At 41.2% G+C, this 16,751-nt stretch overlaps 1 protein-coding gene across 1 annotated transcript in view; it reads right to left on the bottom strand.

Annotated features, from left to right (window-relative positions):
• Nucleotides 1-224: 224 nt before the first annotated feature.
• The window catches only part of LOC112071954 (stromal interaction molecule 2-like), a 95,422-nt gene continuing 78,895 nt past the window's right edge, over nt 225-16,751 (bottom strand). Inside the window, 5 exon segments of the mRNA XM_070439579.1 lie at nt 225-4,525; nt 5,419-5,593; nt 5,794-6,032; nt 6,524-6,624; nt 10,051-10,212. Coding sequence (XP_070295680.1) covers nt 3,964-4,525; nt 5,419-5,593; nt 5,794-6,032; nt 6,524-6,624; nt 10,051-10,212 — 1,239 coding nt within the window. The 3' untranslated portion in view covers nt 225-3,963.

Below are 16,751 nucleotides of genomic sequence, written 5' to 3'. Positions count from 1 at the left end.
TTGAATTGGACAGACAGGGTAGACTGGTAACATGGTGACGTAGGGTAAAATGGGTGACTGTGGGTGTAAATGGGTGACTGTAGGGGTAAATGGGTGACTGTAGGTGTAAATGGGTGACTGTAGGGGTAAATGGGTGACTGTAGGTGTAAATGGGTGACTGTAGGGGTAAATGGGTGACTGTAGGGGTAAATGGGTGACTGTAGGGGTAAATGGGTGACTGTAGGTGTAAATGGGTGACTGTAGGGGTAAATGGGTGACTGTGGGTGTAAATGGGTGACTGTAGGGGTAAATGGGTGACTGTAGGGGTAAATGGGTGACTGTAGGGGTAAATGGGTCACTGTAGGGGTAAATGGGTGACTGTAGGTATAAGAATGTAGGGATGTGCTATGAAAGCTAATTTGTCACATCTGCAGACTTCTGATATTACAAATGTATATCGTAAAATAGCAACAATTAACTTCACTCTTCAGTTTAGCTTGTCTCCTACTATGTATGTTGCTAGTGACCAGTCCCTATCATAGCGTATGTAAATGATGGAAAAGGAAGTTAGGAAGTAACAGGTGAAAGTAATGGTAAAATATTTAGGAAAAGCTTAGGAAAGTTTACAACGACAAGTACAGGTCAAATCTGGATAGTATTTAGCTCTCCTCAGTAAACACCAGTCAGTCCTTGTGAACCCCCACCAATAGAAATCACATTGTCTACAAAACATCTACAAGAACAAAATGTCAAAACAAAGTGTATAAACAGTGAGGTCTGACATTATTGACCTCCTCAATAAAGATGATCAATAATAATTGCTTACAATAAATAATTCAAACACTGAGCTATATTGCAACAAAAAAATTACAAATAAATAAAAGGAAAATTATATATATTTTTATACGAATTCAAATTGCTCAGTAGATTTTGTTTAACAAGAAATTATTTTTTACCCTCAAAAAAGGGTCAAAATTATTGGCACCCCTAAAGATTCTTAAAAAATAAATGAGTCAACATTTTAGTATTTGGTTCCATATTCCTGCCACGTAAGGACTACCTCAAGCCTGTTGGATGCATTTGCTGTTCGTTCTGGTTGTGTTTCAGATTATTTTGTGCCCAGTAGAAATGATTGGTAAATAATGTATTGTGTCATTTTGTAGTCACTTTTATTATAAATAAGATTATAAACTAGGTGGTTCGAGCCCTGAATGCTGATTGGCTAACAGCCGTATACCACAGGTATGACAAAACATTTATTTTTACTGATTAATTACATTGGTAACCAGTTTATAATAGCAATAAGGCACCTCGGGGGTTTGTGGTATATGGCCAATATACCACACCCCCTCGGGCCTCATTTCTAAAATAGAATATGTTTCTAAACACTTGGTACCGTGATTATGGAAAATCCTGAATGAATTGTGCATCCACATTAATGTAGAAATGTTCAGAAACATATTCTATAACAATACTGTCTTCAGTAAATTACTTAGACTTTTTTCTCCAGTATTTGTCACTCCAAGAGGCTTCAAAGGAATTACGTCATAGAATGAAAGCATTGTTACATCACATTGAGGATGTGTAGGGTGGAAGTCGTCTTTGACTCATTAGGCGTTCAGAACCAAAAGTCAATAGAAGTTAAGAAACTATTATATTCTTATTTATAAGAGAAGTGACTCCAAAATGACAGAATAAATTAATTACCATTCATTTTTCCTGGGAAAAACAACAACAAAAAAAGTGTGTGAAACAACCAAATAAACTGCAAATGCATCCATCAAGTTTGTAGTCACAAGCTTGATGTGGTCGTTACGTGGAAGGAATACGGGACCAAATACTAAACTTTGACTATTTATTTATAAGAAACTTAGGGCTGTCAGCAACTAAAAAAATGTATAAGTTATTAAACAAAATCTCTTCCTCTGAGCAATTGTATTACCCTAAACAGAAAATATAAACGCAACATGAGCTGAAATAAAAGATCCCAGAAATGTTCCATATGCACAAAAAAAGCTTATTTCTCTCAAATTTTCTGCACAAATTTGCTTACATCCCTGTTAGTGAGCATTTATCATTTGTCAAGATAATCCATCCACCTGACAGATGTGGCATATCAAGAAGCTGATTAAACATCATAATCATTTCACAGGTGCACCTTATGCTGGGGACAATAAAAGGCCACTCTAAAATGTACAGTTTCTTTGTCACAACACAATGCCACAGATGTCTGATGTTTTGAGGGAGCGTTCAATTGGCATGCTGACTGCAGGAATGTCCACCAGAACTGTTGCCAGATTAAATTATTTCTCTACCGTAAGCATCGTTTTAAAGAATTTGGCAGTACATCCAACCGGCCTCACAACCGCCGACCACGGGTATGGCGTCGTGTGGGCGAGCGGTTTTCAGAGAACAACGTTGTGAACAGAGTACCCCATGATGGAGGTGGGGTTATGGTATGGGCAGGCATAAGCTACAGACAACGAACACAATTGCATTTTATCGATGGCAATTTGAATGCACAGAGATACCGTGTTGAGATCCTGAGGCCCGTTGTCGAGCCATTCATCCATTGCCGTGTCTTCCATTGAGCATGTTTGGGATGCTCTGGATTGACATGTTCGATAACGTGTTTCAGTTCCCGTCAATATCCAGCAACTTCGCACAGTCATTGAAGAGGAATGGGACAACATTTAACAGAACACAATCAACAGCCTGATCAACTCTATACGAAGGAGATGTGCCACGCTGCATGAGGCAAATGGTGGTCACAAAAGATACTGACAGGTTTTCTGATCCACACCCCTGCCTTTTATAAAGGTATTTGTGACCAACAGATTCACATCTGTATTTCCCAGTCATGTGAAATTAGGGCCTAGATTAGGGCCTAATGCATTTATTTAAATTGACTGAATTCCTTAACTGTAACTAAATAAAATCATATAAATTGTTGTTTATATTTTGTTCAGTATAGTAGAATTGTTTTTAGAATAGAATATAGCTCATTATTTGAATTATTTATTTTAGTCATTATTGCTCATCTTCATCAAGGGTGTCAATAATTTCGAACCTCACTCTCTGTGTGTGTGTGTGTGTGTGTGTGTGTGTGTGTGTGTGTGTGTGTGTGTGTGTGTGTGTGTGTGTGTGTGTGTGTATGTGTATATATATATATATATATAGAACAATCCATAACGAGAGACATTGGAAAACGCACCAACTGGTTCTGGCTGCAATAGTCTACCACATGTTGCATCTCCCCAAGGCCTCTATCCATACATCATTCTCTTCTACACATCAATATTTACTCCGCACGCTGCGGCGGTCCTTTCCCAGAAAACAGGAAGGCAGTAGTGCAACAAACTCAGCAGGATTTTTATTTCTCAAAGGAAATGAGTCCAGAGCTCAGGAGCCTCTGTCAGACAGGAAGTGATGTCAAGCTAACAAGCCCACCATGTAAACCCCCTCAGTTTCCCGATAGAACAAGTGTTATTTATTTTGGGGTTCTTTAACTCAAAAAGAACAAGAGAAGACAAGAGAAGTGACCAGGCTAATGCTCTTCACGATTGCCTGGGCGACGGCAGCTGGCACGACCCTTGACCTTTTGACTTTTCTGTGACCTTTGAAGGCTTAAATGTGAGGCTATGGTCGCGTTACCCTACTCATACGTTGCATGCATCAACCAATGCTTGCGCGCCACATCATCGACTGACAGATTGCTACAACATATGATGTGGTCAGCTGATAAGTAAGATACCTATCCAGGTGTATGTAAGATCTGGTATGCATCAGCAGCGCCCTATGAGTGAAAAAAAAAGGCATTATTGAAAAATAAGGCTACCGATCTGGAAGAGGTCTGAGGGGTCCAGCCAGAGATACATTCCATCTTGGAAGAGAAAAAAAAGGAACAAAAATAATGTTTTGGCTTCGTTTGATGACGGCCATTTTTTTATTAAGGCTAGAATCTCTCTCTCTCTGTGTGTAGGACTATTTTTTCTTCTTGAACAAGCTCTTGATTTTGGACGAGGACCTCTTGGCCTTGTCTCCGTTGCCACTGGAGTCCTGGGAGGAGGTACTCTGTTGCTTCTGCTCCTTGGCCCCCGCCCCCCTGCCCTCATTGTCCATTGAGGTGAGGGACGGGTAGCGCCCGACCGCTACCCCGCCTGCCCCTGTCATGCTCGCGTGCAGCTGGCCCATGCTATAGGACTTCTCCAGGATGCCGTTGTACATGGCCTTGTTGCCTGCTGACGAAGTGGAGAAGGACATGCTGTGGGACTCTGGGATAGATCCACGGGTGAGGTCGGGCGAACCCTTGTGTTTGTGTCTGTGGTGCTCCAGGGCTGGGGAGGGGGCCGAGGATCCCCCTTGAGGAGGAGGTGAGTCCCGGACATAAGACTGAGGCTCCTGCTTGCTCAACATCATCAGCTCCTCACGGGAGATCTTGCGGTAGGGGGTCTCTGGGCCCGGTGTGCAGGGGTTGGTGTAGGACTGTTTACGCCCCTTGGAGGAGTTGAGAGAGTCTGTGTCTGAACACGTGTCCTGAGTATCCCTGTCTCCAAGAGGGGGAGATAGAGAGAGTAAGAGACAGAGACAGAACACACACACAGAGAGAGAGAGCAAGAGAGAGTAAGAGAGAGTAAGATAGAGCGCAGAGAGAAAGGGCACAGCGAGAGGCAGAGAGAGAGAAGACAAAAAAGAGAGCAGAGCGCGAGAGGCCGAGCGAGAGGCAGAGAGACAGAGAGAGAGTATGAGGCAGAGAGAGAGAGTAAGAGCAGAGAGAGAGAGAAAGTAAGTAAGAGAACAGAAAGTAAGAGAGCAGAGAGAGAGAGAGCCAGAGAGGCAGAGCGTCAGAGAGAGAGAGCAGAGAGAGCCAGAGCAGAGCGCAGAGAGAGAGAGAGAGAGACCAGACAGAAGAGAGAGAAGAGAGAGAGAGAGAGAGAGAAGCAGAGGCAAAAGAGAGCAGAGCGAGAGGAGAAGCGAGAGAGCAGAGCGCAGAGAGCAGAGAAGGACGAAGAGAAGAGAGAAGCAGAGAGGCAAGAGAGGCAGAGCGCAGAGAGAGAGAAGAGCCAGAAGAGGAAGCGCAGAGAGAGAGAGAGCCAAGAAGCAGAGCGCAGAGAGAGAGACCAGAGAGAGAGAGAGCAGAGCGCAGAGAGAGAGAGAGCCAGAGCGCAGAGAGAGAGAGAGAGAGAGCCAGAGAGGCAGAGCGCAGAGAGAGAGCAGAGAGAGAGAGCAAAATAAAGGAGGGAGCAAGAAACTGAAAGTCAGATCAGCACATATTCAAAGATTCAGACCCCTCTGGGTTAGATGCACAAGGCACATTTCAGTTGAATGTATTCAGTCATACAACTGACTAGGTATCTCCCTTTCCCCTTTCTATTCTGAACGCATTTTCATAAACGGACCCGCACAAAAATAGGGCAGAAGTGGTTTAAGGTAACATACCCCTTTCTCTCCATGAAGAAGATGTATCCCTCTTCCCCCTGGGGATGATAGGAGAGGGGTGAGCTGGTCATGGAGAGCAGGTCAGGGTCTGCTGACACCATTGAAGTGCTGTAGAGGCTCCGGCGGGAACGGCACAGGCTGCTATTGCGTGTTAAAGGGGGCCGCATCATAGAGGCTGCTGGGAAAAAAACAGAGAGAGAGGGGTTTGTATGGTTACTATCATAATCATACATAGTGGACACTGAATACACACAAATTAAAAAACACACATTTTAAATCTATTTGAGCCTTGTTGAGGTCATACTGACCACACACTGTCACTTTACAACTGTAAATGGAGTATTTTTGCATTTCCATGACAACCTCCACACTTACAGGTTAACTGTGGAATGATTGGAGGAGTGTCCTCATCGAGGTCGTCCACCCCACCGGCGATGGGATAGGGGGGCACGGAGACGCGGGGCATGACCACCCAGCTGTGGTCTGAGTACAGGGTGGCAGTCAGGCTGGGAAGCCCAGCGTTGTGCACCAAGGGGAAACCACACAGCTTCTCCATCTGCTGCCAGCGGTGGAGGCGCTCCCTCAGGCAGGCCGTCACCTCCGACAGGGACTTCCTGGAAACAATCAAATGTATTTAGAAAGCCATTTTTATACCAGTAGTTATCACTATGTGCTTTCACAGCAAACCGGCCTAGACCTCAAAGAGCAAGCAGAAGCAGAGACACGGTGGCGAATCTCCCTAGAAGGAAGAAACCTAGAGAGGAACCCAGCTCAGAGGGGAGGTCCATCCTCTTCTGGCAGTACTGGCCTTTATCCAGACACCTGGGTTTGTGTGTTTATATTTGAAGCAGATACCACTACTGCATGGACAACAAGTTACTCTAATAGGTATTTATACCTGATAGGTAGAGTTTGACATGTGTGGGGATCCTGCTAGCCTCCGTCAGTAAGCAATAGATCTGGCATAAATCCCCAAGCCTTTCCACATCAGCCGTCTCACATCCATTCAGCTCAATGGACAAAGACATACGGATCAAGGTGACAATGCACAGCACCATGACTTGACAGCAGAGTAAATGAATGGTGAGCATGCGTCTTCTCTTACTTGGCCTCTAGGATCTTGTGGTCCACCTCGTCCAGTGACGAGCTGTGAGCGACGTGAAGGGTCCCAAACACACTACTCCTCTTTCTGTTGATTTTCTCTGCCTGACACAAAGACATAGACACTGTTGGGTTCTGACAATATGAAATAGACGTATTCATGTAACTGAGGGAGAGAGGGTAATGTAGAACATTTACATTATGTCAGGTATCCTATTGAAATATTGAGTGCAGGGAAGTGATCACATATGGCAGGCATTGATAAGGGGAAAGAGACATGGATTTGTGATGAAGGGGCATCGAGATCAGGTCAGGTTAACTTCTTATGGCTGGGGGTGCTATTTTCACGTTCGGATGAAAAGCGTGCCTAGAGTAAACTGCCTGCTACTCAGGCCCAGAAGCTAAGATATGCATATTATTAGTAGATTTGGATAGAAAACACTCTGAAGTTTCTAAAACTGTTTGAATGATGTCTGAGTATAACAGAACTCATATGGCAGGCAAAAACCTGAGAAAAAATCCAACCAGGAAGTGGGAAATCTGAGGTTTGTAGGTTTTCAAGTCTTTGCCTATCCAAGATAGTGTAAATTTGGTCCGATTGCACTTCCTAAGGCTTCCACTAGATGTCAACAGTCTTTAGAACCTTGTTTCAGGCTTCTACTGTGAAGGGGGAGAGAATAAGAGCTGTTTGACTAAGAGGTCTGGCAGAATGCCATGAGGCAAGTCAGGCTCGCGGCCGTGAGAGCGAGCTCTGTTCCTTTTCATTTCTAAAGACAAAGGAACTTTTTGACTTTTCGTCTGGACTAAGTGCCTACACGTCGTGAATTTGGATTTGTGAACTAAACGCGCGAACAAAAAGGAGGTATTTGGACATAAATGGACTTTATCGAACAAAACAAACATTTATTGTGGAACTGGGATTCCTGGGAGTACATTCCAATGAAGATCATCAAAGGTAAGTGAATATTCATAATACTATTTCTGACTTCTGTTGACTCCACATGGCGGGTATCTGTATGGCTTGTTTTAGTGCCTGAGCGCTGTACTCAGATTATTGCATGGTGTGCTTTTTCAGTAAAGCTTTTTTGAAATCTGACACAGCGGTTGCATTAAGGAGAAGTATATCTTTAAGCTTTCATAGTGTCGGTTGAGTTTTCACTCTGAGACTGAGAACCTAACAACACTATATGGCTGATCTCCACTATCATTCAATATTATCCATTCTATGCTACATGTTCATGCCTTATCTTGTGAAAAATCGGCCCATTGTAGCAGCTGTTCATGAATACATTCCAACAGTGCCTTCAGAATGTATTCACACCCCTTGACTTTTTCCACATTTTGTCGTGTTACAGCCTGAATTGAAAATGGATTAAACTGAGATGTTTGGTCAATGGCCAACACAGAATAACCCCATAATGTCAAAGTAGAATGATGTTTTTAGACCTTTTTAAAAATGTATTTAAAAAAATGAAAAGCTGAAATGTCTTGAGTCAATAAGTATTCAATCCCTTTGTTATGGCAAACCTAAATGCATTCAGGAGTAAAAATGTGCTTAACAAGTCACATAAGTTGCATGGACTCACTCTGTGTGCAATAAAAGTGTTTAACATGATTTTTTTAATGATTACCTAATTTCTGTTCCCCACATATACAATTACAGTATCTGTAAGGTCCCTCAGACGAGAAGTGAATTTCAAACAGATTTAACCACAAAGACTAAGGGGGTTTTCCAACGCCTCGCAAAGAAGGGCACCTAAATGGTAGATGAGTAACACATTTCTAAAAGTAGACATTGAATATCCCTTTGATCATGGTGAAGTTATTAATTACACTTTGGATGGTGTATCAATACACCCAGTCACTACAAAGATACAGGCATTCTTCCTAACTCAGTTGCGGGAGAGGAAGGAAACCACTCAGGGATTTCACCATGAGGCCAATGGTGACTTTAAAACAGTTACAGAGTTTAACGGCTGTGATGGGAGAAAACTGATGATGGATCAACAACATTGTAGTTACTCCAGAATACTAACCTAAATGACAGAGTGAAAAGAAGGAAGCCTGTACAGAATAGAACAATATTCCAAAACATGCATCCTGTTTACAATAAAGTCACTGAAGCAAAACTGCTAAAATGTGGCAAAGAAATTAACTTTATGTCCTGAATACAAAGTGTTATGTATTGGGGCAAATCCAACACAACACATCACTGAGTACCATTATTCATATTTTCAAGCATGGTGGTAGCTGCATCAAGTTGAGTGTATGCTAGTCATCGGCAAGGACTAGGGAGTTTTTCGAGGATAAAAAGAAACATAATAGAGCTAAGCACAGTCCTAGAGGAAAACCTGGTTCAGTCTGCTTTCAGACACAGAGACAAATTCACCTTCCAGCTGGATGATAACCTGAAACACCAGGACAAATATACACTGGAGTTGCTTACCAAGACAACATTGAATGTTCCTGTGTGGCCCAGTTAAAGTTTTGTCTTAAAATCGGCTTGACTTGAAAATGGCTGGCTAGAATGATTAACAACCAACTCGACAGAGCTTGAATAATGTTTAATACATGTGCGCAAAGCTCTTCGAGACTTACCCAGAAAGACTAACAGCTGTATTCGCTGCTAAAGGTGATTCTAACATGTATTGACTCAGAAGTGTGAATACGTATGTAAATGAGATACAGTATTTCTGCATTTCAATACAGTTGCAAACATTTCTAAAAACATGTTTTTACTTTGTCATTATGGGGTATTGTGTGTAGATGGGTGAGATACAAAGTCAATGTAATCCATTTTTTGAATTCAGGCTGTAACACAACAAAATGTGGAATAAGTGTATATGAATACATATTGTGTATGAATACTTTCTGAAAGTGCTGTACATCTCTTGCCAAGACCACAATCTGTTGGCTAGAGCAGAAACAGACTGGTATCTAGACTGATACACAATACAATTTACTACAGCGACTAGTTTTATCAATAAGTCCTCAAATTGGGCCACATCTACTTTAATGAGAGCAACATATTGCTGTGTCTCCTGGTTTCTGCTATCACAGCGCCGCATTTAATTGACTTCTGAAATTGCCTGTTGAGTCAGTCTCGCTGCAAAGGCAAAAACAAAGGCAAAAACAAACAATGCAATTAAAAAGTAATTTAGCTGTGTCATTAAAAAAACTCATTAGGGGAAAAAAACTTTAATTTTGTTTCTTTGTGTGTGTGTGTGGGCGCGTTTGCCTGTCCGTGTATCTGTGTGCACACGCGTCTGCCTGTCCGTGTATCTGTGTGCGTGCTTGTGTGTGTGTGTGTGTGCTTACGTGCGTGTACGTTTTCAATTATACAAGGGCAACGCTTGTTCCAAATTGCACCTCAGAATTGAACACTCAACTCGTTTACAAAGTCAGAACCCAGTGAGGTTTGAACCAAATCCTGTTACACCCCAAAATCCCCCTAAAGTCTGCTCCTACTTAGAAAAACTCTCTCAAAGGAAGTGATGTCTTAGCGATGTCATTTGTTCTCCAGGAAGTTACCTCTTCCTTAGCGACCATGAGCTGTAGCTCCGCACTGTGCTTCTTGATGTTGTAGTACTGGACCTCCACCTCGTGGGTGAGCTGTAGCCACATCTGTAGGGCGTCTGGCACCGACCACTCTGTCTGCATCTCCTTCTCCGCCCGCTTCAGGGCCATACGAACCTGGAGACAGGAGGGGGGGACACATTTAGGCGTCGCACACGTATGAAATAAAACGGTATCATGGCATAAAAGTGGGGGCAGTACTGTTACTGTACATAAGGGATGGTATTATGCAATGCGCAGGGGAACGGTGTCAAATGCTTTACTGTGGAATACCAGTATACACAGAGGAATAGTATTCTATGTGTGGTAAGCATATGATCTGAATTCCACACTGCATTCATATGGTAATTGGGATTGCATTGTCCTGTACGCGCCACTAGGGGGAAGTATTTCACGTGACACAGAGAGACAGGATTTGACGCTACACAGGGGGACAGTATTTCACATGACACAGGTGGACAGTATTCTGTTTAGCGTTTCAAAGGGAGGGAATTTTACCGGTGAGAAAATGTACCAGTAAACTAGCAGATGTACAGAAACGTTCAAGGATTTTAGGTCATTTTCATAACATGTAAAAGATCAAATAATAAAACAAGATGTTTTAAATATGAAAAATAGATTGACCAAGCTGTAAAACATTATCTTGAATATAAACATCAACTTAGTGAATACCATTGGTGTTTAATATGAGGGTTTCAGCATGAACTACCCTTTATAATTTTTAAACTTATTTGACTATGTCTATATGTTTTTGTTGTCAATGTTTTAGGGCTAAACTGGGGGCAGAAGTAGTCTATAGTTGGAAGAGTAGCAGAGTTAATAGCTAATTATGTAATTAGGCAGGTCTCCATTGACAAAAGCAATATCTCACAACTAAAACATCGTGACGTGTGTAATGGAAACGGCAGATCGGAGAAACGCTCTAAAGAACGCTAAAATCAAAATGCTGTTCGGCAGGGATGGATTATTATTTTGTCTAACTTTCTTTTTTTGCGACAAATGATGATGAATAAGACGGTTCTTCAAATAAATTATTTTTACCAAATAATTTTGAAGGTACTCAAATGTCATCACGCAACGAACTAGAAAGCCACTCCACATTGTTGCGTCTGATTTCTATAAAAGCTTTCTAAATGTTCATTAGATGCTTTTTTAAATAAATTAGGCTATTTTCTCTTTCACCAAATGGTCTATCCACTAAAACTCGTGGACAATATTGACACATAGATTATACCAAAATGAATATTTTTTTATGAAAAATAAGAAAATTCTGTTATTCAAGTATACATTACCCACATACACATACACTGAGTATCTCTCTTTCAGATTCCAGCTACTGATTCATGATTGGACGTATAAATACTGTAAATATACCAAAGAAAGGTCTGTTAATTGCTCACTTGAATATATGTAGTTTAAGGAACAGAATTCATGAAATATGCTGTCTAGTGCAGTCAAACAATATTCATGTATTGGCAATATGAGAGACTCACTTGGACTCTTCTTYTGAGTATGCTGAGATCTCTCTATACATGGAGACAACTTGTTCAGGAGGGACAGACATAGATATGGAGGTGGAGTTCCAGTTTACATCCAGAGGCATATTCAAGCAAAACAAYGTAAGGACTTAACGGTCAATGGATTAATGGGTGATTCTTTGAATACAAACTGTCCAAAGAGAAAGTTATTTCTGTTTCCAATGTATGTAACCTGACCCAAGTTATGACATTACCAACCAGAACGTTCACTAATACAGTGGGGAGAACAAGTATTTGATACACTGCCAATTTTGCAGGTTTTCCTACTTACAATTTTCCTACTTACAATTTTTATCATAGGTACACTTCAACTGTGAGCGACGGAATCTAAAACAAAAATCCAGAAAATCACATTGTATGATTTTTAAGTAATTAATTTGCATTTTATTGCATGACATAAGTATTATGAATACCCTACCAACCAGTAAGAATTCCGGCTCTCACAGACCTGTTAGTTTTTTCTTTAAGAAGCCCTCCTGTTCTCCACTCATTACCTGTATTAACTGCACCTGTTTGAACTCGTTACCTGTAAAAAAGACACCTGTCCACACACTCAATCAAACAGACTCCAACCTCTCCACAATGGCCAAGACCAGAGAGCTGTGTAAGGACATCAGGGATAAAATTGTAGACCTGCACAAGGCTGGGATGGGCTACAGGACATAGGCAAGCAGCTTGGTGAGAAGGCAACACTGTTGGGCAAGCAAGATCTCACCTCGTGGGGCATCAATGATCATGAGGAAGGTGAGGGATTAGCCCAGAACTACACGGCAGGACCTGGTCAATGACCTGAAGAGAGCTGGGACCACAGTCTCAAAGTAAACCATTAGTAACACACTACGCCGTCATGGATTAAAATCCTGCAGTGCACGCAAGGTCCCCTGCTCAAGCCAGCGCATGTCCAGGCCCGTCTGAAAATTGCCAATGACCATCTGGATGATCCAGAGGAGGAATGGGAGAAGGTCATGTGGTCTGATGAGACAAAAATAGAGCTTTTTGGTCTAAACTCCACTCGCCGTGTTGGAGGAAGAAGAAGGATGAGTACAACCCCAAGAACACCATCCAACCGTGAAGCCTGGACGTGGAAACATCATTCTTTGGGGATGCTTTTCTGCAAAGGGGACAGGACGACTGCACCGTATTGAGGGGAGGATGGATGGGGCCATGTATCGCGAGATCTTGGCCAACAACTCCTTCCCAGTAAAAGCATTGAAGATGGGTCGTGGCTGGGTCTTCCAGCATGACAACAACCCGAAACACAAGCCAGGGCAACTAAGGAGTGGCTCCGTAAGAAGCATCTCAAGGTCTGGAGTGGCCTAGCCAGTCTCCAGACCTGAACCAATAGAAAATCTTTGGAGGGAGCCGAAAGTCCGTATTGCCCAGCGACAGCCCCGAAACCTGAAGGATCTGAGAGATCTTTATGGAGGAGTGGGCCAAAATCCCTGCTGCAGTGTGTGCAAACCTGGTCAAGAACTACAGGAAACGTATGATCTCTGTAATTGCAAACTAAGGCTTCTGTACCAAATATTAAGTTCTGCTTTTCGGATGTATCAAATACTTATGTCATGCAATAAAATGCAAATTAATTACTTAAAAATCATACAATGTGATTTTCTGGATTTTTGTTTAAGATTCCGCCTCTCACAGTTGAAGTGTACCTATGATAAAAATTACAGACCTCTACATGCTTTGTAAGTAGGAAAACCTGCAAAATTGGCAGTGTATCAAATACTTGTTCTCCCCACTGTAGGTCTGGTATTACATCATCAACTCGTATCGATCACATTTTTACTAACATGGCTGAACGTTGTTCTAAAGCTGTATCAGTGGCTCTAGGTTACAGTGATCATAACTTGGTTGCACTCACTTTGGAAATACCAGAGGCTGTCTCTAAGGTAATCTACCGCCTGTCCTACAGAGGGTTCAATCAGGACTCATTTGTGGATGAGATTAAGAATGTACAATGGTTAGAAGTGTGTAGTAAGGATGATCCTGAAATGTCACTATCACACTTGTTTATGAATTATTTATGAGTATAGCTGATAAGCACGCCCCTTTAAGAAAATGCACTGTGACGTCAAACGGTGCCCCGTGGATTGATGATGAGCTGAGAAATTTAATGATTCAACGGTATGATGCCAAAAAAGTAGCAGATAAATCTGGTACTTTGTTTGATAAGCAAAGTTATTGTAAATGAAGAAATCTTGTGACCAAGCTAAACAAAGAAAAGAAGAAGGGATTCTATCAGCACAAAATTGATGAAGTGAAGGATGATGGGAAAAAACTGTGGAGAACATTGAACACTATTATGGGTAGGAATTCAAACATGTCTGCCTCTTTTGTTGAATCAGAGGATATATTTATTACAAAACCACATGACAACGCAAACTACTTTAATTAATATTTTACAGGCAAAGTGGACAAATTGAGGAATGCTATGATTCCAACTGATGGCTCCATGTCATATAGCCTTATAAAAGATTGTATCATGAAGGAGAGGCTATGCAGGTTCAAATGTCATCAAGTAGAAGAAGAAGAGGCAGAAAGGATGCTGTTGTCTCTTTCGGATGACACGTCTCCTGGTACAGATCATCTAGACACCAAATTGCTTAGAGTTACAGCTAACCAAATATCTACACAATCTCTCATATTTTTAATAAGTGCTTGATGTATGGGGTGTGCCCAGAAGTCTGGAAAGAGTCAAAGGTTATTCCACTACTTAAGGATACAACATCTGCATTCACTGGCCCTCATAGTCGTCCTATAAGCTTGCTGCCTGTTAAATCAATTATTGGAAAAAAATGTATCTGTACAAATCGTGGATTATTTCTCATGTAATGGTCTGATAACAGGTTTCCAGCATGCAAAGAAGGGCGTTCTATGAGTACGACCTTAGCACAAATGACAGATGATTGGTTWAAGAGTATGGATGACAGGAAGTTAGTTGGTGCAGTGTTGCTGGATTTCAGTGCTGCTTTTGATGTAATTGATCATGAACTGTTACTAGGAAAACTCAAATGTTATGGTTTTAAGAATGTAGCTCTGTCCTGGATAGAAAGCTATCTATCCAGGAGAATGCAAAAAGTGTTCTTTAAAATGGTAGCTTTTCAAATAATAAAGATATACATTGTGGTGTTCCTCAAGGAAGCTGCCTAGGCCCACTGCTCTACTCTATCTTTACTAATGATTTACCTTCAGTAATGAACAAAGCAAGAGTGGTCATGTATGCTGATGACTCTACAATGTATACCGCAGCATCAGAATGTAATGAGCTAACAGATGTACTGAGCAGTGAACTAAGAATGGTGTCTGAGTGGGTTGATATGAACAAATTGGTGTTGAACATTTCTAAAACTAAATGTATTGTATTTGGTTCAAGATATGTGCTTGCTGATGATCCCCAATTGAATTTGTTGATGAATAGAATACATGTAGAGCAAGTGGAAAAAAACAACTACTAGAACACATAGATCATATTGTTATTAAGATGGGTAAGGGAATTGCTGTTACAAGAAAATGTTCAGAGTATGTAACATCTAGCACACTGAATCAGGTGATTCAATCCCTGGTCCTATCACACTTAGAGTACTGTCCAGTTATATGGTCAATCCCTGGTCCTATCACACTTAGAACACTGTCCAGTTATATGGTTAATCCCTGGTCCCATCACACTTAGAGTACTGTCCAGTTATATGGTAATCTGCAGCAAAGAAAGATATAAAAAGCTCCAAATGGCTCAAAACAGGGTTGGTAGATTATCTCTTCATTGCTCTAACCATATGAATATTATCCAAATGCATCAGAATCTAATAACAAATTACTATCTAGTCTTCTGATTTTCTTTAGGAATATTTTTTTTTCAGTCCAATTAGTACATACTGTACTAGCAACACGCATAACCACAAAACCAGACAGCCAAATTCAGGGCAGCTAGAAACAACTCAAGCCAAGGACAAATCGCCTAAAAATCTACAGTTTTATATAGAGCTATAGCTGAATGGAACTTTTACCAATCCATATTTCTCAGGCAAAAAGTAAATCCACCTTCAAGAAAAAAATAAAAGAACATCTATTGTGATAGACACTATGACTGGACAGGAAATAGAAAGTATCAACTGAATGTTAAAACCTCTCTGGGATAGGTGGCGGTATTTTCACGTCCCGGATGGAAAGCGTGCCCAACGTAAACTGCCTGCTACTCAGGCCCAGAAGCTAGGATATGCATATTATTAGTATATTTGGATAGAAAATACTCTGAAGTTTCTAAAACTGTTTGAATAATGTCTGTGAGAATAACAGAGCTGATTTGGCAGGTGAAACCCCGAGCACAATCCATCCAGGGAAAACATTTGAGGTCAATCTGTTTTCCATTGGTTTCCTATGGCAAGCCCGTTTTAATAGAAATATGCGTGCAGTTCCTATAGCTTCCACTAGATGTCAACAGTCTTTAGAAATTGGTTGATGTTTTTCTTTTGAGAAATGAAGAAGTAGCTTTCCTTTCCTTTCTGGGTGTATAGCCAAGTGTACTCTTTTGYTTGGGGCCGCGTGACCTGAAGCTAGCTCCACTTTCATTTTATCTGCTATTGAACGCAGTTTATCCCGTCTTAAATTTGATCGATTATTTACGTTTTAAAATACTTAAAGTTGGATTAGGAAAGTTGTTTGAAATGTTTGGACAAAGTTTACAGGTAACTTATTAGATATTTTGTTGTCATGCTGGGCGAGTTGGAACCAGTGTCTTTCTGAATAAAACGCGCCAAATAAATTGACATTTTGGGGATATAAGACGGAATTAATTGAACAAAAGTATAATTTGCGATGTTTATGGGACATATTGGAGTGCCAACAGGAGAAGCTCTTCAAAGTTAAGGCATGAATTATATCGTTATTTCTGAGTTTTGTGTCKCGCCTGGCGGGTTGAAATGTTTGTTTGATGGGGTTCTGTCCTCAGATAATCGCATGGTTTGCTTTCGCCGTAAATCCTTTTTGAAATCTGACACAGTGGCTAGATTAACAAGAAGTTAAGCTTTAATTTGGTGTATTGTACTTGTGAATGTATGAAAGTTAAATATTTAAATTTTTTATTTTGAATTTCACGCTCTGCATTTTTACCGGATG

The sequence above is a fragment of the Salvelinus sp. IW2-2015 genome, unplaced genomic scaffold (assembly GCF_002910315.2).
Source record: "Salvelinus sp. IW2-2015 unplaced genomic scaffold, ASM291031v2 Un_scaffold1783, whole genome shotgun sequence".
Taxonomy (NCBI): Eukaryota; Metazoa; Chordata; class Actinopteri; order Salmoniformes; family Salmonidae; genus Salvelinus; species Salvelinus sp. IW2-2015.
Note: the sequence above shows the minus strand (reverse complement) of the source record. Positions and strands in the feature narration are given on the sequence as shown.